This window comes from Syngnathoides biaculeatus, chromosome 4 (genome assembly GCF_019802595.1).
Source record: "Syngnathoides biaculeatus isolate LvHL_M chromosome 4, ASM1980259v1, whole genome shotgun sequence".
Lineage (NCBI taxonomy): Eukaryota > Metazoa > Chordata > Actinopteri > Syngnathiformes > Syngnathidae > Syngnathoides > Syngnathoides biaculeatus.
The window spans coordinates 30417634-30437307 of record NC_084643.1 but is presented as its reverse complement, the minus strand read 5'-3'; the positions used below and the strand labels follow the sequence as shown (position 1 = coordinate 30437307).

Sequence of the window (19674 nt, the reverse complement as noted above, 5' to 3'; positions counted from 1 at the left end):
CAATTGCACCGGTTTTGTCAAGACAGGGAGTGTCTCTTGAGTGCACAAGCACTCAATTCATGAGATATTCATGAGTCAAGTTTAAGACTGATAAGTTGATGCTTTGGGCTCACGTTCTGATCAGGTTCATGTTCAAACTTTGCACTTTGGTGTTGTGTTCCTCTGCTAATAGTTCATACTCAATCACTGACTAACCATTTTGTCACAAGTATTATAAGCCTATTCTTGATAAAGCCGTGCCGTGGGCTATGCTGATTAACAGTTTTGAAATCATGGCCGAGTTTGTGCTTCATTATCTGTCAGATCACTGAATTGATTATTTTTTTTTTTTTTAAATTAAAGGCAGAGTGTTGGGAAGCCAGCTACTTGATAAAAAAATGAATGGAATTTGGATGGTGGCAGATTTCTCTATTTCGGGTGAAGTCACCACATTTCACATCTAGTCACTAGTCTACAGTCTTACCTGGACATCAAGATTCTCGATGTACTGGTAGACCATCACGGAAAATGAGAACCATGACTCCATCAGCTACCAACATATGAGAGCACAATTGTTCCTGCAATTCCACTGCTAACCACTCTGGTGATCATCAAGAGTCTTCGTAAGTAGTCTGAAGCGGATTCATCTCATTCATTCAGAGTAACACTGTCAGGTGTTATTTCAGGATTTGGTGGGACTGAAATAACTGCATGTATAGATACGGGAGCTTAAGACTGCTTTCTGGAGCTGTCATTTTAAAGACTCTTAAAGGTCCAGGCAATTAATAATGTTACATGTGAATTAAGACTAACGTCCCCTTTGTTCAAACCAGCAAGCGACAAGGTGGTTGTATTTCATTTCTGACAATTTAATCTCACACACATCAACACAACACAAACATGATAAAATAGTTAAAACAAAACAAGCGTTCAAGAACAGAGTAGCTGAGCCACAATGGCGAATAGTCATCAATATTCAACAAGTGTTGCCAAACAAGCAAATGTTTATCCCAGTGGATATTCCAAGTTAGCGAAGGTTCCATCTGATCCAAAAACGAACGGCGGCAGGCGTCAATGCAGTTAGTGTTCCAAGCAGCGTAGTTTCCCAGTGCAGCGGTGAGGTCGTAAGAAGAAGCCTCGTTGTCGGTCTTTCTCGTCCTTATATAGGTAATCCTTGAAACATTTCAGACTTCCGCGTCACAAAGGACACAAAGAGTTCGCGTCACACGGAGCCACGAGCATTAGAGGAAACCGCATCACATCATAAGGACTAAAAGTATGAAAGGAAACAGTGTCACAAAGACCCGCGTTATAACAACTTAAAAGCATAATGGGAAAATAAAGAGAACCAAGAAGAAAAATACACACACACATAACAATAAGCTCGGGAAGCCCATGGAGGGTCATCCTCAGTCACTAATCAACCATCTTTTTCGCGAGCTTATAAGTGGGGCCCACAAGGCAGCGCAAACTGCAGGCTGGACCCAAGCCAAGATAAATGCAGAGGTTTTTGTCAGGAACAGCATCCATCTTAAAACTTTTTGTAATATGAGCGTTCCTTTAAAGAATTGTGTACAGGATCTGTCAAGGCCCAGGTTGTCAATGCGCTACCTGTGCCATTAACAAGCAGGGCACCGGGGAAATTCAGCTACTGTAGTTTAGAGATGAAGAAGAGGCAGAAAGTGAAACTGAATGTTGGGAGTATAATTGGAAAATCTCTGGAGTTGGCTGACATGATGATTCGAAGAAAGGTTGACATATTTTGTGTCCAGGAGAGAAGGTGGAAAGGCAGTTAATGTCACAATCTGTGTCCTGCAGTTCTTTTTTCGAAGCTTTGGAGGTGCTTTGTTCCTCGCTTTCCCCTTCTCTCTCCATCGCTACCGCTCTCTCCAGCAATCTGCTCACCCATGCACCTGTTCCCACCTGTAAGCATTCATCACTGCCTGTATTAAGCCTGCATGATCCAGGGATCCAGCGCCATAGTATTTGCACTCGTTCGTGGTACACAGGCAGACTTTCGAGACTTATCCTCTTGTTTGTAAGTTAATTACGGGGTTATCCACAAATACGTATTCTCCTGTGTTCTTCTATGCTTCCAATATTCCGCCCGTGTCTCCCGCTTCACTGCTTGCTCCAACCACGTCATAAAACTCGTCTAGCGCCCCTCACTCCTAGTTCCTTCTTCCTTTGGATTATTGTCACGGCCCAAAATACTGACATTGTGCTACATCTAAATCAAACATTCTGCTCTACTCCCTCCACCTAAGTCTGCTTTTGTGACCAGTCCAATACCAAATGGTTACATATTGCGACATTAAGACTTAAAATTTAGGGGAAGGGTTGAAATTATTTGACCATGGTGTGGATGGTAAGAGAAATGGAGTAGTGGTTATTTTAAAGGAAGAGTTCCCCAAGAATGTCTTGGAGGTGAAGAGAGCTGCAGATTAAGTAATGATGCTGAAACTTGAAATCGAAGGTGTTATGTAGAATGTTGTTTGTGGGAATGGTCCACAGGTGGAATATGACCTAGAAGTGAAAGACAAATTCTGGCAGAAGCTAGATGAAGTAGCTCAGAGTATCGCAGAGAGAGAGAGAGAGAGAGAGAGAGAGAGAGAGAAAGAGAGAGATTGGTGCAGATTGAAATGCACATGTTGGCGAAGAAAACATGGATGATGAACAAGTGATGGGTACATTTAGCATCCAGAAAAGGAACTTGGAGGGACATATGATGGTAGACTTGGCAAAAGGATGGAAATGGCTGTCGTAAACACTTCATTCCAGAAGAGGTAGGAACATGGGGTGACCAACATGAGCGGCTGTGGAACCACACAGGCAGGACGGCGGCGGCGACGGCGTGGCCCGCCCGCCCGCCAGGATGGTGTCGATCCCGAAACTGGAGCCGCTCGATGCCTCCATGTTAGCGGGAGGGGGACGTCATAACAGCCCGCGTGCAGCTCTCCTCAGCTCACCGACCGACCGCCCGCCCACCACCTCCCCCACAAAAAAAAATAAAAATAAAAAAAAACAACAAAAACAAAACAAAAGGGGTAAAAAAAAAAGTTGACTCTGACGGATTACATTTTGTATAGACGCTGTAACTGTATATACCGTAATTCCTTACTATAAACCGCACCTGATTATAAGCCTCACCCAGTACATGTTTAAAGGATAAACCATTTTGTACATACATAAGCCACACCTGTCTATAAGCCGCATGTGCCCACATTGAAACATGAGATATTTACAAAGAAAGACGGTACACAGAAAGAGTTTTCAAAGTTTTAATAATATATTTTAGCCTTTCTTTCCAAACACTGCCTGTGACACAGTAGTGACACAGCAGCAACACGGTTTAGGCTACCTGCTTTTATTACCTCTGAAAGCTTTTTTTGTCTTTTTACATTGCTCCAGTTCTTCCCGCTGCCATTTCCAGTGTCTCACCATCGATTCATTAATGCCAAGTTTACACGCAGCAGCTCTGTTTCCTTCTTTATCAGCCAGCTCGATTCCTTTTAACTTGAAAGCTGCGTCATATGCATTTCTTCTTGCATTTTCCATGATGAGAGTCTATCCATGCTAATTTTATTTATCCACAAAGCACGACTACTATATACACTATGTATAGTGTGGCCATACAGCATGGGAGGGTGGTGTGTATGGGGACTCTGGGGGTGGGGACGAAGATTAAGAAGCTAGGAGGTCATCCTTTGGAGAGCATCCTCTCCCAAGAATGCTCATCTGGTGGCGGCTTCAAGGAAGTTCCTGCCATGCTAAAACGGCCCCATCAAAAGTGACTGTAATTAATTGCTAAATTTTACATTTTGTTCTTTAGGCAGGACCTTCCTTCCACTCCCTTCTTTCATCTCTTTTTGTTTGTGATTGGCTTTTGTGGGGAGCATTTATTTGTTTGCCGTTTGAGTTTCCAGAACTGTTAAGTTCAATACTGTTGTGCATTTTTTGGTTAAATAAAATCTTATGAACTGTTCAACCTTTAGCTGCCTGTACATTAATGCATCCGTTGACAGTCTGTCACCCCTAAGAACTATGTACCTTCTGTCATCTGTTGGAAGCACTTACACTTCTTCTGTCTGTCACTATACAACGCTGGGTGGTGGAACAAAGTTATACTATTTGTATTAAAAACAGATGAATTAAGGGAAATTTGCGGTTTCCCCACAGCACATCGTATGATTTCTCATGCCACACTAATGTGCCACGGGACACTGGTTTGGAATTACTTACTGGATTAACATGTTCTGATTTACATATAAGAATGGAATATTAATGTAAATTGAGAATGACCATACACTGTACATGGTGTTTCAAGGAAAACATTAAATTTAAGAGAAAAAAAACAGCTAACCTCGTGTTGAAAAAGAAGGATGTGGAGAAACATAAAATCACGTAAGAAGCTAAAGAAAGAATCTTACATAGTGTACTCTACTTGAATGAATAAATCAGAATTGAACATAAAAGTAGCAGATGACATCTTGTTGGGCCCGGTGACAAAAGTGAAAGCATTATGATTTAGTACAAGTTGGCATAAATATTGTGGTGCGGTGTGGCGATCTTTCTCATTGCGGATGCCTGTGGAAGCCTCCACTTAAATATTCACAAAGTGACGAGAGTGTACTGATTTTCCGTGCTTTATGTGTCATTGTGCAATGTAAGGGACTCCTTTACTTTTGTTGTTGTGTAATTATTGACATCAGGCTTAAACAAAAAAGTGAACTCTGTGCTGGAGTCCACACAGGCAGAGGTCTTGCGAGTCATTCAGATTGCTGCAGAACGATTGCTGTCTTAGTGTCAATGGCTGCTTATATAGACTCCACAGCTCCTTTCTCTCTGGATGTGTACCATGTCTCTGAGGAATTGGGCTTCATTCTACCAGAGCCTCTGGTAGGTTTAAATGCCTGTGGTGTTTCTACCCCCCCCCCCCCACTTTGACATGCTACATTGTATGCAAGTAGCCCTAAAGAATGAGGCAATCGTAAGCAAAGGGTGTCTGGAAGATATTAAATGATATGTAAGAGAAAATAAACATTTAGAGTAAATTTCTCGTTAGATAAGACTCAAAATTGTGCACATAGCAGCTAGAGAACTGAACTCGTGGCGAGTGGTATTGACTGGGACAAATTGACCAGGAGAAGCTGAGTTCTGGCATCATTTCTGTTTGCTTTGTCTTGAACATTGTTCCAAACGGCAACGTTTTTGCAAAATCCCTTTTGTATAAACCTTTTTCTACAGTACATCTTAGATCACCCTGAGACCGACCACAACGGAACATCTGTTTTTTTCCCCCTCAGCCTTATTAACTCTTCTAACGCTGTCATGCAATCACTTTGTTTTAACAAAAATTATTTTTTTTGTATTCATCCCCAAAGCACGAACTTCCACCTTACTACCAACCATGGATGGACATTGCCCAGCGAGTCCCACAGCTTGTTCTCGCACATGAGTTGCGCGCTCATATTGACAAGGTGAGCAGGCTCCACGAATTGACAAAGCCAGTTCATCAAGTTCATTAAGTCGTGTCTCATTTCAGTTCCACGTTCTGTGCAGATGCCTATACTGAGCATCCAGTTCCTGCAGAGGCACAGGGAACTGCGATTGGCCCACCTGGCCCTCGGCGTCATGACAATGGGATATGTTTGGCAGGAGGGCGAGGACAACACTGTAGAGGTATCTATCGCTTTCTCCTTCTCTATCCCTCCTTTTTGATTTTATTAGATGAATTGATAATAGATGGGTGGCGTTTACGCAAATATTTGGGACAAATAACCAAACATTTAATGGCAAAGATGCCCTTAGTTGTTTTGTTTTGTTTTTTGTCATCACAAAGAAAGAAAGAAAGTCATACAGTTCACAAATCCACCAAGATTCCTAGAAATATGTCAGAAGCTGTAAGTCCTGTGAGAGCTCAGTTTAGCAATCATTCAAGCGGGGGTTGTCAGACTTTTTGGTCTGGGAAACTCCCAGACCAAAATTCTTACCCCAATCACCCAAAAAATGTCAATCAAATATTTCATTGGTTTCTGTCTAAGCGGGAAGGTTGATAGTTGAATCAATGGACCTGTTATTGCTCAAAAATTCTCATATATCTAAGAACAAAAGGGACATGGTTTTTCCTCACAAAAAAATATTTTTGGGTACAAAGTGAAATCCAGCCCTCTACCACCCAGCAGTATGCAGTATTTTTAGGTTCACTATAAATACTTAATTATAGCTATAATTTCATATCTCCCAGTACCTGTGGCTAAAATCGAAGGGTGGAAAGTGTCTGTCCAAGAAAGTATAAGTGCAATCAATAAATGGGCCGATCATCCTCAACAGACCTATCACATATCCGTACTCTCTCCTTTATTTACTGCCTGTTTCTTGTATTCTTATAAGATAGCCACAACACTCGGGGAAATTGGGATTTCCTTGATAATCATATCATGTTGTTTGGGGTCTGATTAAAAAAAAAAAAAACTGAGTACATTTGGCACCTCAAAACGATGTTTCCCAGCAAGATTGCAGGTTGCAGCGAGTTGGTATGTGCACAAGGGTAAATCGGCACATGTGCAGGTGTGATGCCAATTATAGTTTACTTGTCATTTTCCACTCAAATTACGTTCAGCCGTGTCGCTCAGTGTGCAGTGGTCCAAAGTTGACCTGGAAATATTCCGCCTTTTGAGGTATTAATAGTCAGAGGCAACACGTATGGGGTGTCGAGAATGCCTGAAAGGTGGAACAAAGATATCAAGTTTGACAACTGAGACTCACTTAAGCAATTGTCGGTGTCATCTGGATACACAAGACACTGGTGGTGACTTCATTACAGATCAAATTATCTAAAGGTCAATATGCAAAAGTACTGGGTTTTGTCTAGAAAGGCGAGGCTGATAAATGGACGGACGGTTCTGTTACAGCTCTGATTCAAAAATGTAAAAGAGGCTATTCTCTGTGCATAATCTCCCTCCAAGATGCTGCCGCGCACTCTGGCTGTTCCATACTGGGAGCTGTCCCAACGCTTGGGACTTCCTCCAATTCTCACCCATGCTGATGCGGTGCTGGCGAACTGGCGGAAGAAGGATCCAGAGCGGTGAAGCCAAATAACTTCTGAGCACGTCTTTTGTTACATCTTTTAAAAAACTCTCATCTATCACTGTTGTTTCTTCATACCCATTTTTTTTTTTTTTTTGCATTTCATGTAACAGGGCTTTAGACATAGAGTGAGTACATTTTTAAATCCTCGCATGATTTTTAACTTGCATTGAAGCATGTGTTAGGCCAACTAAATCTTGATTTAAATCATGCAGGAACTTGGAACTGGTGGTCAGTATCCCTGGCGGTGAAAGTGTGCGGGGCTTCTTCATTGTTACTCTTATGGTGGAGCGAGCGGCGATTCCAGCTCTGAGGGTGAAGATGTCGTCAGTGTTTAAGTTTGAAAGTTACAATAAAATATATGGACTGAAGGATTGGGGTGAAAATGAGCATAAATAATGAGTTAGTCCCCATCTTTGTCTTGTCCAGTCTTCTGGAAGGACTTTACCAGATTTTGGCATGTCTATGCAAATTCAGAAAAAAACTTTGGCAGCTCAAACATCATCACAAATGTAGTGGTTTGAGGTCAAGACTGTCAAGTTTTACCACAAAGTTGAAAACATAGACTACACCAAATTGCATTGGTAAGATGAAGAATTAGGATGCTTCTATCAGTTTATCAATTAAGTTTCAACACTTCTGTCCATATAGTAAAAGTTTAACCGGAACTACAATAGGATGAAGAACTTTGACAATGTATTGTCATGATGTATGTTCCAGAGCATTCCTAAAGTGATCAATGGTGTGAGATGTGGGGATACTAAAGCTGTGGCCAAAGCTCTAAAAGACATCAGCCATTCCATAGACAGCATGACAGAGTCTCTCAGACTTATGCAAGGTATCTCTTTTAAGTCTAAAGCATCACTTTTTTGGCCCCTGAACCAACATGTTAATGCTATATTCTCCATCTCATATAGTGCATGTGGATCCATGTGTCTTCTACGGCATCATGAGGATCTTCTTGTCTGGGTATAGCAATGTACTGTTGCACAATACTTGGGGCCACAGTGGAATTTATAATCTCCACTCCCTACTTCAAAAGCCAGGTTTTGAGATAGTAAACAGATCATTTTATACCCATTTCCACCATTAATGTGATCTGTAATCTGTAAACCTCAATTGAGGGGAAAAAAATTCCAAGAGGGGATGTAAAAACAAAGAACTGAAAGGATGTTGTTGCACAAGTGCGCACACCCTGTTACAAGTGGGTATGCGCCTGTCTTCAGAAGTTAACAAATCACATTCAAACTCGTGTTAAATGTGAGTCAGCAAACACCTGCCACCAGTGACTAACCTCATACAAGGTCCAGATGGTCTAGTATGCTTTTCAGATGTTTCTTTGCATTATGGAGAAGCCTAAAGGTTTGTGGTTGCACTGGCTGCTACTTTGAACTGTGCAGAATTTCTTCCACATTGACTACGGCCCCAGTTCTTGCTGAAAAACACAAAAAAACAGTCCCAATGCATGATTCTGTCACCACTGTGTTTTTGCTGATGAGCAGTGTTGTGTTTTGACGAAACATATATTTTAGATTTATGGCCAAAAAGTTCTACTTTTGTTTAACCTGAACCATAACAGATTTTCCACATACATTTGGAAGATTTCAAGTATGCTTTTGTGACATGTAGCCAGTCTTACCCCACTGCCCCGAAATATATAGAAAACAGGAGAAACAGTAAAAATAGTAAACAGTATTTGTACTAAACAATATTTGTCAGATATTCTTGCAACTCTTTCAATGTCACTGGTGACCTCTTGGCAGCCTCCCTGATCAGTTTTCTTCTCATCTTTTCATCAATTTTTGAATGATTTCCCATTTTTGCTGATGATCCTGTTGTACCTTATTTTCCCCCATGTTGACAACTGTGTTCCACCTTATATTTAATGCCTTGGAAATTCTTTTTCTCCCCTCCCCCGACTGATAACTTTCAACAATGAGATCCCTCAGGTGTCATGGAAGCTCTCTGCAGGCCATGGGTTTTGTGGTAGGATGTGATTACACAAATGTCAGGAAAACCAAACTAGAACATCTGAAGTTTATTTGAGGTTAATCAGAGGCACACTTGTGCAACTACATTTTCTCAGTTCATTTTTATTGCCAATTTAAAAAAAGGTCTTTTTTTTCAATTCAGTTGGGCCGGTTATGAATTTCGTTAATGGTGGAAAACATTTTAAAAGGATTTATCTTGGCCTATTTTTCATTTTCAATATCACAATCTGGAATCTGAACAGAGGTGTGCAGACATTTTATATCCACTGAATATGGGACGTGGTTCCACAGGTGGAAAGACAACCCATGTATGCCAAAGGGTCTGGTTTATGAAGGTGTCCAGACAGAACCAATGGAGTACTCCGGAGGCAGTGCTGCACAGAGCAGCCTGTTGCATTGCTTTGATGAACTTCTGGGAGTTAAACATGAAGCCAAAAGTGGTAAGAGTTTATTATTTATTCTTGGATTTATTTTAGGTCCTCTTTTGTCACTTTTGACACTTTCCTCATGCAGGTGCCTTTCTAAAATGTATGAGGAACTACATGTTACCTGGTCACAAGCAACTCATCCGGGACATCTCGTTGCAACCCTCCCTGCGGACTTTTGTGCAGCAGCAGGCCAGTGAGCAGCTAACCGATTCCTTTCAGGAATGCGTCACCAAACTGTTGGCTTTGCGCAGTTATCATCTCACCGTTGTTACTCGCTTCATCACAATCCCCGCCGCTAAAGCCCGACAACTACGTAACCAGCGCAGGGACCAAGAGGCGGGGATGATCAGCAAGGCCCCTGCTGCACTAGAGGAGCGGGGCACCGGCGGCACTGGCATCATGAGCTTCTTAAAGACTGTGAGGAATCAAACAAGAGACACCCTGCTGCCCGAGACAAGCAAAGAGATGAAGCACAAAAGCTGATGCGCTGTCAGCTACATCTCATAAAACAAGCAGTAAATCACAAGTGATTACTCAACCCATGAATTTATATGTCATTAAAAAGATTACTTTTGGCAAAGTGTTAGTAGGAGGCCCTTTTGCTTGGCGCACTTCAAGTTTTGTTTTGCCTGTAAACAAGTCTCAGCCGCATAGACTTGAGTGATACCCCTTATTTAGTCCAAACCATAATTCAAACCATTCCTGTTGCTTTCTATTAAATTCAACCACCAACCCCTCCTTTCATTTGAACTGTAATTCAAAAAAATGCATTGTCTTTTCCAGATCTAGGAAGCTGGATACCAGAACGCTCACAGAGTAGGTAATTACTGAACCCAAAACTTCTTGGAAAGTTATTTACAGATTTAGTTCAAATGGAGTTTAGAATGACTGAAGATGTTTTTTATGTAATTATACTTGGGACATAAAGGGCAAAATTGAATTCATACTATATATACAGTACTACAAAGGTGCTATGAGATATAAGTGACCTGACTTTCTGACTTTTCCGGGATGCGAGCTATCCCTTGGCCATTTTTAACTTGCGCTTTATAGTTCTGGTGACGGATAGAATTAGTTAATCCTTTTTTTTTTAAAAGGCTTCAAGCTGTTATTGCCACAGTCAGTTTAATTCTCAAATCGAACATAAAAAAAGAGAATTTATACATGCTTTTTAAACAACAGCATAGCTGTAAGTATCCTAGCTGAAGGCTAATGCTAGCATGAGCAATGATTAGCGTTGATGTGGCTGTCTTATAGCTGCTGAAGTAGCGGATATTTGAACACAAACTTCGCAGAAAGATAATACTGGCTTTCGCCAAAGTAAGCTGGCTCCAGCACTCCCCCAACCCTTGTGAGGATAAGCTGCTTGGAAAATGGATGGAATACGACAGTACAGGCAGTCATATCCTCTATTCTTTATCCTCTGTGAAGAACGACAATGTGAATCAGTTTTAAGCACGACACTCATTGCAATTTGACTGGCTTCTCAATCCAGGCAGGAAAGTAAGTAGGGATTGGCCTTCATACTGCACCAAGGTGGTCAAGGTGCTCACAGAGTGCATTGGGTTGAATGAGAAAGTGTGACAAAGACGTTGATTGTGTCATGTATTTTTACTATATTTTATACTTATTTTCAAGTATAATTTTATGGAGCTATAATTTCCTCATTAAAAAAAAAAAAAAACATTTTACCCACATTTTTGTTGCTGTTTCATAGGAACCTGGAACTGATTTCCACTGATTTTAATGGTGAAATATTATTATGTATTATTTGAGATGCGAATGTTTTGAGTTCTGATTGTGGTCAAAAAACACATGAAAGTCGTTTCTCAAGGTACCACTTTGAATTAATTTCCATTCATCCATGTTCTTCTTCACTTCTTTAGAGGCACGCGAGAACTGCAGTCTCTTGCAGTTGAGTAAGGAGGAGACACATACTGGAGCGGTCGCAGTTTTCAATTAAGCTAATGTGCATATTTTTTTATTTTTTGTATGGGAGGAAGCTGATTTGTTTTTGTTATTTCACTATACGACCCTCTAAATGCCATCATCATAACTGGAACAAGTACGCAGCTAGGAATTTCCCCAACAGCACACTCATTACTTGTGTTTTAATGACACAGCAATAACGTATTCATGGTCATCGCATACGCTGTAGCTATTTATAGAAGTGTTGCGATACCAGATATCCCCACACTAAAACATCACACACTAAAATATTCACAGCCGAGAAACTTTCCATCTCTTAAAATAATCAGCCTTTGTTAGGTCTTCATTTAACTGCATATCTTTGCGGCAGGATGGCCACGTCGAGGCACAATGCACAATGCGACGCTGAGATGCATGCATCACTTATCATAATGGTTACCTCGACACTCCTGTCATCCCTCAGCCCTCACGATACTTCCTGATACTGAGAGTGTGGAAAACCCAAAGGCACGAAAGGATGGATTGTGTCATGAATGGCTCACGCTGTGTAAGCTTCACCTTTCCTGGCTCCTCTCCAGCGGTGTTTCATTACAACGACACCCATGCGAGATGTGGCCATTAGACATGACGATTTGGACATCCTGGGTGATTGATTTATCGCGCCCTCCGTGACTTAGCAGTGAAGACAATCAAAGAGCAGACCTAGAGTAGAGACAAAGGAACCGCTTCACATTGAGAATTGAGGAGTTATAATTGGTCGAATATATTATATTTTATTATCAAGAATATATACAGAAATTAATATTATTAAATAAAAGAGAATAAGCCTTATTAGGCCCACAATAATAATTCCAGTCAGGCCAAGCATTCTGCTGGGACTTAGCCAACTTCATCCGACTCTTAATCACACTGCAATTACAGCAAGCATCAATACGACGCAAAAGCACAATATAATAGCATGCAAAGGTGGCCCTTTACACACCATTTGGAGTACTTAAGAATCGACATTTACCTAATAACTAAAAACCTTAAACATGTAGTTGAAATAGATCATTCTAACCAGATTTGCTGAATATTAAACATATGTTGATCGCCACAGATGGCTTTGTCAGCCAAACAGGTTTTGCTCTACCCAATCAGAGAACAGCAAAATACTGACATTATTATAGGCAAGGTAGTTTGAGGCAGGCGGCATGGTGAGGAACTAGCTAGCACGTCTGCCTCACAGTTCTGAGGACTTCAGTTCAAATGTGACCTCACCTGTGTGCAGTTTGCATGTTCTCCCCGTGCCTGGGTGCGATTTCCCTGGGTACTCCGTTTCCATTATGGGTCAACTGAAAACTCTACATTTCCGTACTGTACATAAATCAATGGTTACTGTATTTGCAGCTGTTGGCAAGCAATACATTAATAAAAAGTTACTATATATACAAAAGTGAATGTGAAAAGCAATTATAACAGCATTGCATGTTGCAGTGACACAACGCTCAGAAAATTGCAAGTTGACTTGACTTTCTCATGCTAATGTCTTCAGTAGGGACTAGTATAAAACTTCAAGAGAGAACTACTGTACATTATGTTCAAACAGAAATGATTTCCCGCTTTGGAAAAATACATCTATTCTGGGATTAAAATTTTCAACATCTTAAACTTTCAAAGACCCGGTTTTAAGTAACATTTAACACAGATAAGTAATGTAAGTCCAAAAACAAGACACAAGAGTGGCTGGCAACAACACAATTGATAGCAAAGCTTGTTACTATTTTCATCTTTGACTTCTCAGCTGATGATACCCTTGTGAAAATTCTCAAGCACAGAATAGGAGGTGAGGGAATTTCTCATCTTACTCCATCCATCCATCCATCCATCCATCCATCCATCCATCCATCCATCCATCCATCCATCCATCCATCCATTTTCTGGGCCACTTATCCTTATGAGGGTCGCGGGAGTGCTGGAGCCAGTCCCAGTTGTCATCAGGCAAGGGGCAGGTTACACACTGAAGTGATTGTCAGCCAATCGCACGGCACATAGAGACAGACAAGAGTCGCACTCACAATCAAACTTAGGGGCAATTTAGAGAGTCCAATTAATGCATGTTTTTGGGATGTGGGAGGAAACAGGAAAACCCACCCAGTCATGGGGAGAACATGCAAACTCCATACAGTTGGGGCCAAGATTTGAACCCCGGTCCTGTCCTCAGAACTGTGAAGCCGAGGTTGTACAGCTTCTCCACTGTCCCGCCTTATTTTGTCCCATCCCACACCATTTTTTTTTTTTATGACTGAAATGTTAGTCCTGGATTCTTGCTGGACTTCATACAGTCCTATACAGTAATATAATAGGTACTTTGTCCTTACAAAGTTTACCCCCGGGGCATTGCAAAAGATAAAAGCTTCAAACTGGCAACATTTTGTTCTATTAAGAAAAAAATACAAATAAAGTGCTGTTGTGCAGGGTGTAAAAGGTTATAGGTCAGCGTGAGGCTGAGGGTGTGTGCTCACGATGAGTTGACCGCAGGTGCACAACAAATGACTGATAATTCGTAAATCACTACTTATCTCTCTGATTGTTTTTCCTCGGGCAGTGTGGTTTCTTGTGTATCAAATTAGAGGCAGACGATGGGATCAGAGACAGCAGACTTTTTTCACAGATCTTATTTATCATGCACTACTGTCAAGTCATGATGACTGTTGCAAAAAAAAAAAAAAGAGACTAAAAAAAGTTTTGGGGGAAAATTGCAAACTTCCTTTGAATTCATTCAAAGTGCACATTGTCTGTTTGCACTTTAACATCATATGCCGGTTTTGCCATACAGTAAAACATTTGGGGAATCACAGCAACCCACAAAATAAATACATTCCTTAAAAATTACAGTGTATTTTTTCTTTAATGGAATCATACCAAACTGCGATCAGAACAGCCTACTAAGGCATGCTTCACAACCTGAGAAACGTTCTGTATAAATGTCCCTGTCTGTATAAATAAGGTCTGAGGGTGAAAGGTGATCAGAAACTGACGCAGATATGGAGAAAATTGGATGCCGGTGTTTTCTCATGTCAGAGTTATCTGATTAGATCCTTTTTCCACTGCCAAAGCATATAATACCTTTCCTCGTTGCCTGACTTGGGAGGACTCCCTGACAACCCGACAGTAAACAAAGACCATCTCCAAGGATGTCTTCATTGTGTAGCCGGGGCAGGGCAGCCGCTAAATTTTCACCTCGCCATCACAAATAGAGCTGGTTTCAATGTAGGACATGACACACACATATATGCATGTGCATACTTGCCTTGCACACATCAAGGCACTGAATTCTTTGCTGTAATGGTAATTGTATGAGAGCTGTTACAAGTGTCGAAAGTATTATCATTTGGGGGAAAAAAGAATATTATATAGTTGATGAATGAAAAATATCAGAGAGAAAGAACAGTAGAAGAGGAAAGTGTGAAGGGCCAGGAAGCGGCAATGATTAGTCAGGGGGAAGTTAGAAAGCCAGTAAAGAAGATGAAAAACGGAAAGGCTGTTGGTCCTGATGACATACTGGTGGAGGCATAGAAGCAACTTGGAGAGGTGGCTGTGGAGTTTTGACCAACTTATTCAACAGAATGCTAAAAGTGTGCTAGTTCCCATTTTTAAGAACATAGGCGATTTGCAGAGCTGTGGCAACTATAGAGAAATAAAGTTGATGAGCCACACAATGCGGGCTCATTATGGGAAAGAGTAGTGCAGGCTAGACAGAAGTGAGTATCTGTAAGCAACAGTATGGTTTCATGTCTAGAAAGAGTACCACAGATGCATTATTTGCCTTGAGGATGCTAGTGGAAAAGTGCAGAGAAGGTCAGAAGGACCTACATTGTGTATTTATGGATCTAGAGAAAGCCTATGACAGAATAACAAGAGAGGAACTGTGGTACTGCATCCGCAAGTCTGGTGTGGCGGAGACATATGTTAGAATTGTACAGGATGTGAGGTGTGCTGTAGGTGTGACAGAAGAATTTAAGGTGGAGGTGGGACTGCATCAGGGATCAGCTCTGAGCCCCTTGCTGTTTGCTGCGGTAATGGATAGGCTGACAGATGAGGTCAGTCTGGAATCCCATTGGACCCTGATGTTACCAGATGACAGTGAACTACAGTGATCTACAGTGAAACCAGGGCGCAGGTGGAGGAACAATTAAAAAGATGGAGGGATGCACTGGAAAGTAAAGGAATGAAGATTAGCTTGAGTAAAATGGAATATATTTGCGTGAATGAGAGGGGTGAAGGGGGAAGAGTGAATTCCATTGAGACGAGATAGCGAGGGTGGATGACTTCAAATACTTGGGGTCAACAATCCAGAGCAATGGTGAGTTTGGTCAGGAAGTAAAGAAACGTATCCAAGCGGGATGGAACAGTTGGCGGAAGGTGCCTGGTGTTCGATGTGATGGAAGATTATCCGCTAGGATGAAGGGAAAAGTTTATAAAACTGTGGTGAGGCCCACCATAATGTACGGATTAGCGACGGTGGCACTGAAGAAACAACAGGAAGCAGAACTGGAGGTGGCAGAAATGAAGATGTTGAGGTTCTCACTAGGAGTGAGCAGGTTGGATAGGATTAGAAATGAGTTCATTAGAGGGAAAGCCAAAGTTGGATATTTTGGAGACATGCTGTAGTTAGAGAGAACAGACTTCAATGGATTGGATATGTCCAGAGGAGAGAGAGCGAGTACTGTACGCTATATTGGTAGAAGAGTGATGAAGATGGAGCTGCCAGGCAAAAGAGTGAGAGGAAGACCAAAGAGAAAGTTGATGGATGTTGTGAGGGAAGATGTGAGGGCAGCTTATATGACATGAAGGCAGCCTACACGGTAGGTTGATTGAAGAGAAGACTCTAAATTGCCTGTAAGTGGCTGGAGCCGGGGTGTACCCTGCCTCTCGCCTGAAGATATCTGATATCCAGTGCTCCCACTACCCTTGTGAGGATAAGGCTCAGAAAATCTATTTAGACTGACACACACACATGCATATATACACCTACATATAGGACTGTAGGGACACACAAAGCCCTCTTCCACGATATGGTTACGGGTCAAGGAGGGGTGCTGTTTATCGTGTGCGAAGCAAAACTGGCACATTTACTCAAGTTGGAAATGGCACTGGCAGCCCCTCCAGAGTGATTGCCTTTGGCCTACATAGCACTGACAGAGCTGGGAAATATGGGCCATACTCTGAGTAGGGTTCAGAAGGTCAATCTGGGCATCATCTGGACTTCATTATTTTTGTAAAGGACAGCTTACCCATGGATTCAGGACACTCATTTAGTTTTTTGGGGGTCCAAGGAAAACTCATGGAGTCATGGAGCCTCCACCCATTCACTTTAAAGATTTTGAATAATAATGGTTATCATCGGAATTTTAGATAAATATATTTCTTGAGCAAGCCAAAAATCTTAAAATTTTCTCAAGGATTATCATCTAAGAAGTAAATTTACACTTGAACATTACTTACCATTTAATATTGCTTACCATTTTGGCCTCGTTAATGTTTGTAGTGATAAGAGTCGTGAATGTCCCCTTCCACTTCGTCCTCGCCTCACACTGACAGCAGTGCTACTGCAAATGACAAGAGCATTTGCCTCTGGCTCTAGTCAGCTAAATACATTCGGTGTCACCATAAAAAAGATTGAAACCTTTGTTAGTTTTGAATAAAACAGTTTGTTTTCCTCACGCCTTTTCCTTTTCATCATCGCACTTTGCCTACAAATCCAGCCTGCACATATGCAGTAAAAGATGTTCTATTACATGACAAGGGAGGGAAATGTGTGTGTGTGTATGTATATACACACACACACACACACACACACACACACATTTACTGGTAAGTGTTTTGAGTATTTTTTTAACTAATACTAAAACAAAAATGATTGCTGATGATTGGATTGCTTTACATCCAAGTCAAGTCTCCTTCCATCAACATTTTTTCGATGTTTTACACAAAACAAAGGTCGAAACGAATTGTAACCGGGTTTAAGTGTGACATTTAAAGTATGTAGTTTGTCGAGTGAATGCAATAGCTTTTTAGCACTAAACTGCTTGCACATCCCAGGATTTGAAATTTGCATCAATAAGATGTGGTTTAATCAAATAAGATACAAGAACCTGCCCACTTTGTGTTTGGTACACGCCCACTCAGCTGAGGGAAAATGGCTGAGTGACAACGCGTTGCCTCTTAAAGTTTTGCATCACCTGCACCCGCGGAATAAATAACGTACATTTATTTTGGGAGAAATTGCTAAACCATTTCGGAACCAGATTTGTCCCGCGTCGGGGCACATTTTAAGGAGGATGACATTGCAAACACATACACTGGAATTGCATTTTTTGTTTGTTTGTTTGTTTGGAGTGGGCTGCTGACATGAATTTGGCGAAACTATGATAGTATAAACCAACACAGCCACCTCAAGATTTGTAGGTATCAACCCATGGCCTGTTGGAGTGGGAGGAATCGGCCATTCAAACAATGCCGCTAGAATAGCTTGAAAAAGTGGATCCAGTGCATTTTCTTCCAAAATTATTTTGCAAACTATCTTTTTCATGATAGCATGGGACCTTTTACACGATTTTATAAAACTTTTGAGGGCCCCAGGCAATTTCCTGTGTTTGGCTAATGGTGAGGACCCAATGCCCCCCGTCTCCAGACAGATTGTCTTTAGCCTGTACAGCACCGGCGAGTTGGGAAATACAGGCCATATGTACAGTACAGAAGGCGACTCTGGGCGTCATCTGGACTTCAGAATCTTCGTCAAGGCCTCCACACCCAGGGGTCGGGCTCATTGTTATAATCCATGTAATGGCAAGATGGAGTATCACACCAAAGTTAAAATGCTTCCCATAGAGTTCACCCTAGATAAACGTTCTTTGTCCCTCTCTAGCAGTGTCTAACCTCGAGCCTTTTGTATGAGAGAAAAGTACATTCATCCTTTCGGGGCCCTTAATAATCAACGTGCTGATTCTGGCTCCCGTAGGACTTTTTGCCGTTTGAGTCAAATGGAGTTGAAAAGCAGACTGGACAGTTGACCTACGGGGTCCCGGTTCCTATGGATATAGTGCTCCCAACAGCTCTGTAATGGCTTGATCACCTCCAGGCCGGTGTGACTCATCCTTCCTCCACTGTGACCATTTGGAGTCTTTCCACTGAAGAACCTCGAAACATGTCGTGTTTTTCACTGTAACCGCATTACAAGGGCATCTCAGTGCCAGCATTTCCTTGTACATCACTTCTGGTCTGTTAGAGCACGTTAAAAGGCCTTTTGTGTTGTCATCCTGCAGCAATTTTATCACCTCCTGCTCAAAATCTCGACTGACACCGCGTGCCCACATGAAAGAATAGCGAAACCTGTCATGTTCACAGCTTGAAAGGGCTCCCCCTTTTCCAGGTGTAGAATTACTGTTGTTGCCAGCGTTGATGAACCAGATCAGATGATGTCAGCGACGCTGCGGCTGCTGCATAACGCACGTCACTTTGCAGCTTTAAATCCCCCCCGGAACTTTGGGTTATTTTCACATCTAGATATAGTATCATGCGGAGTTTGCATGCTCCACGGATTCTCCCAGCTTCACATCTGATGGAGTGTTGCTCCGGGCATTCCTGTGAGCTGCAGGGTGTACCTGGATACGCGACAAGATTGTTGATTGTTGAAATTGTTGTTTTCCAAACATTTTGATGAGTCACTAAGTGACGTTTTCAAAGGCTGAAAGGAGAACCGAGATTTAATCGTACAAGGAAACAGATTAACAGGAATAGTTATAGGCGTAAAGATTTAAGATTTTTCGTAAGTTTTATTGAGACAATTTAACGGTTAATGGATCCGTTGAATGTTCATTTTTGCTATAGAAGAGGAAAAGGATTTTGTGAATTGTTGAAGCCAACAAAAATGTATCTGTGTCCATTTCATGCATGTTTTTGAAAAGTCGAAGGAAACTGGAGTATCCAGAGAAAACCCACCCAGGGAAAGGGACAACATGGAACCTCCACAAGGCCACAGCCTGGAACCCCCAACCTTAAAACCTTGAGGCGATTGTCCTCAACACTGTTCCAACATCTCTTTTTTTTTTTTGTAAATTTTGAAGATATCTTGGAGAACAGCAAAGTACTTGAAGAGGAATACTTTCATCTAATTCTTGGTATGAATATGTGTGACTATGAGATCAGTATGAACTGTTAAAAGTATGTGCAGTATGTTCAACTTGGCATCTGATTAGTAAAAAAAATGAACGGTA

The 19674-nt window shown here is 41.6% G+C and overlaps 1 protein-coding gene across 3 annotated transcripts; it reads left to right on the top strand.

Moving 5' to 3' along the window:
• Positions 1-471: 471 nt before the first annotated feature.
• On the top strand, positions 472-10977 carry ido1 (indoleamine 2,3-dioxygenase 1). 3 transcript variants are annotated; one of them, XM_061817490.1, is made up of 10 exons: positions 472-602; positions 5364-5459; positions 5542-5661; positions 6948-7066; positions 7182-7196; positions 7284-7383; positions 7789-7906; positions 7986-8037; positions 9351-9499; positions 9573-10977. In XM_061817490.1, the coding sequence occupies exons 2-10, from the start codon at positions 5394-5396 to the stop codon at positions 9968-9970; spliced, it is 1137 nt and encodes a 378-aa protein (XP_061673474.1). In that variant the 5' UTR covers positions 472-602; positions 5364-5393; the 3' UTR covers positions 9971-10977. The 3 variants fall into 3 exon arrangements, with proteins under 3 accessions (XP_061673474.1, XP_061673473.1, XP_061673475.1); XM_061817489.1 differs by lacking the exon at positions 472-602 and adding an exon at positions 4487-4878; XM_061817491.1 differs by lacking the exon at positions 472-602 and adding an exon at positions 4836-4878 and having other exon boundaries at positions 5525-5661.
• Positions 10978-19674: the final 8697 nt, after the last annotated feature.

Coding starts and splice junctions, on each gene's coding strand:
- ido1 (XM_061817489.1), top strand. CDS start 4,789: ATGGCTGCTTATATAGACTCCACAGCTCCTTTCTCTCTGGATGTGTAC. Junction 5,662..6,947: donor GCGAGGACAACACTGTAGAG/GTATCTATCGCT, acceptor TCTCCCTCCAAG/ATGCTGCCGCGCACTCTGGC. Junction 7,907..7,985: donor GTCTCTCAGACTTATGCAAG/GTATCTCTTTTA, acceptor CATCTCATATAG/TGCATGTGGATCCATGTGTC.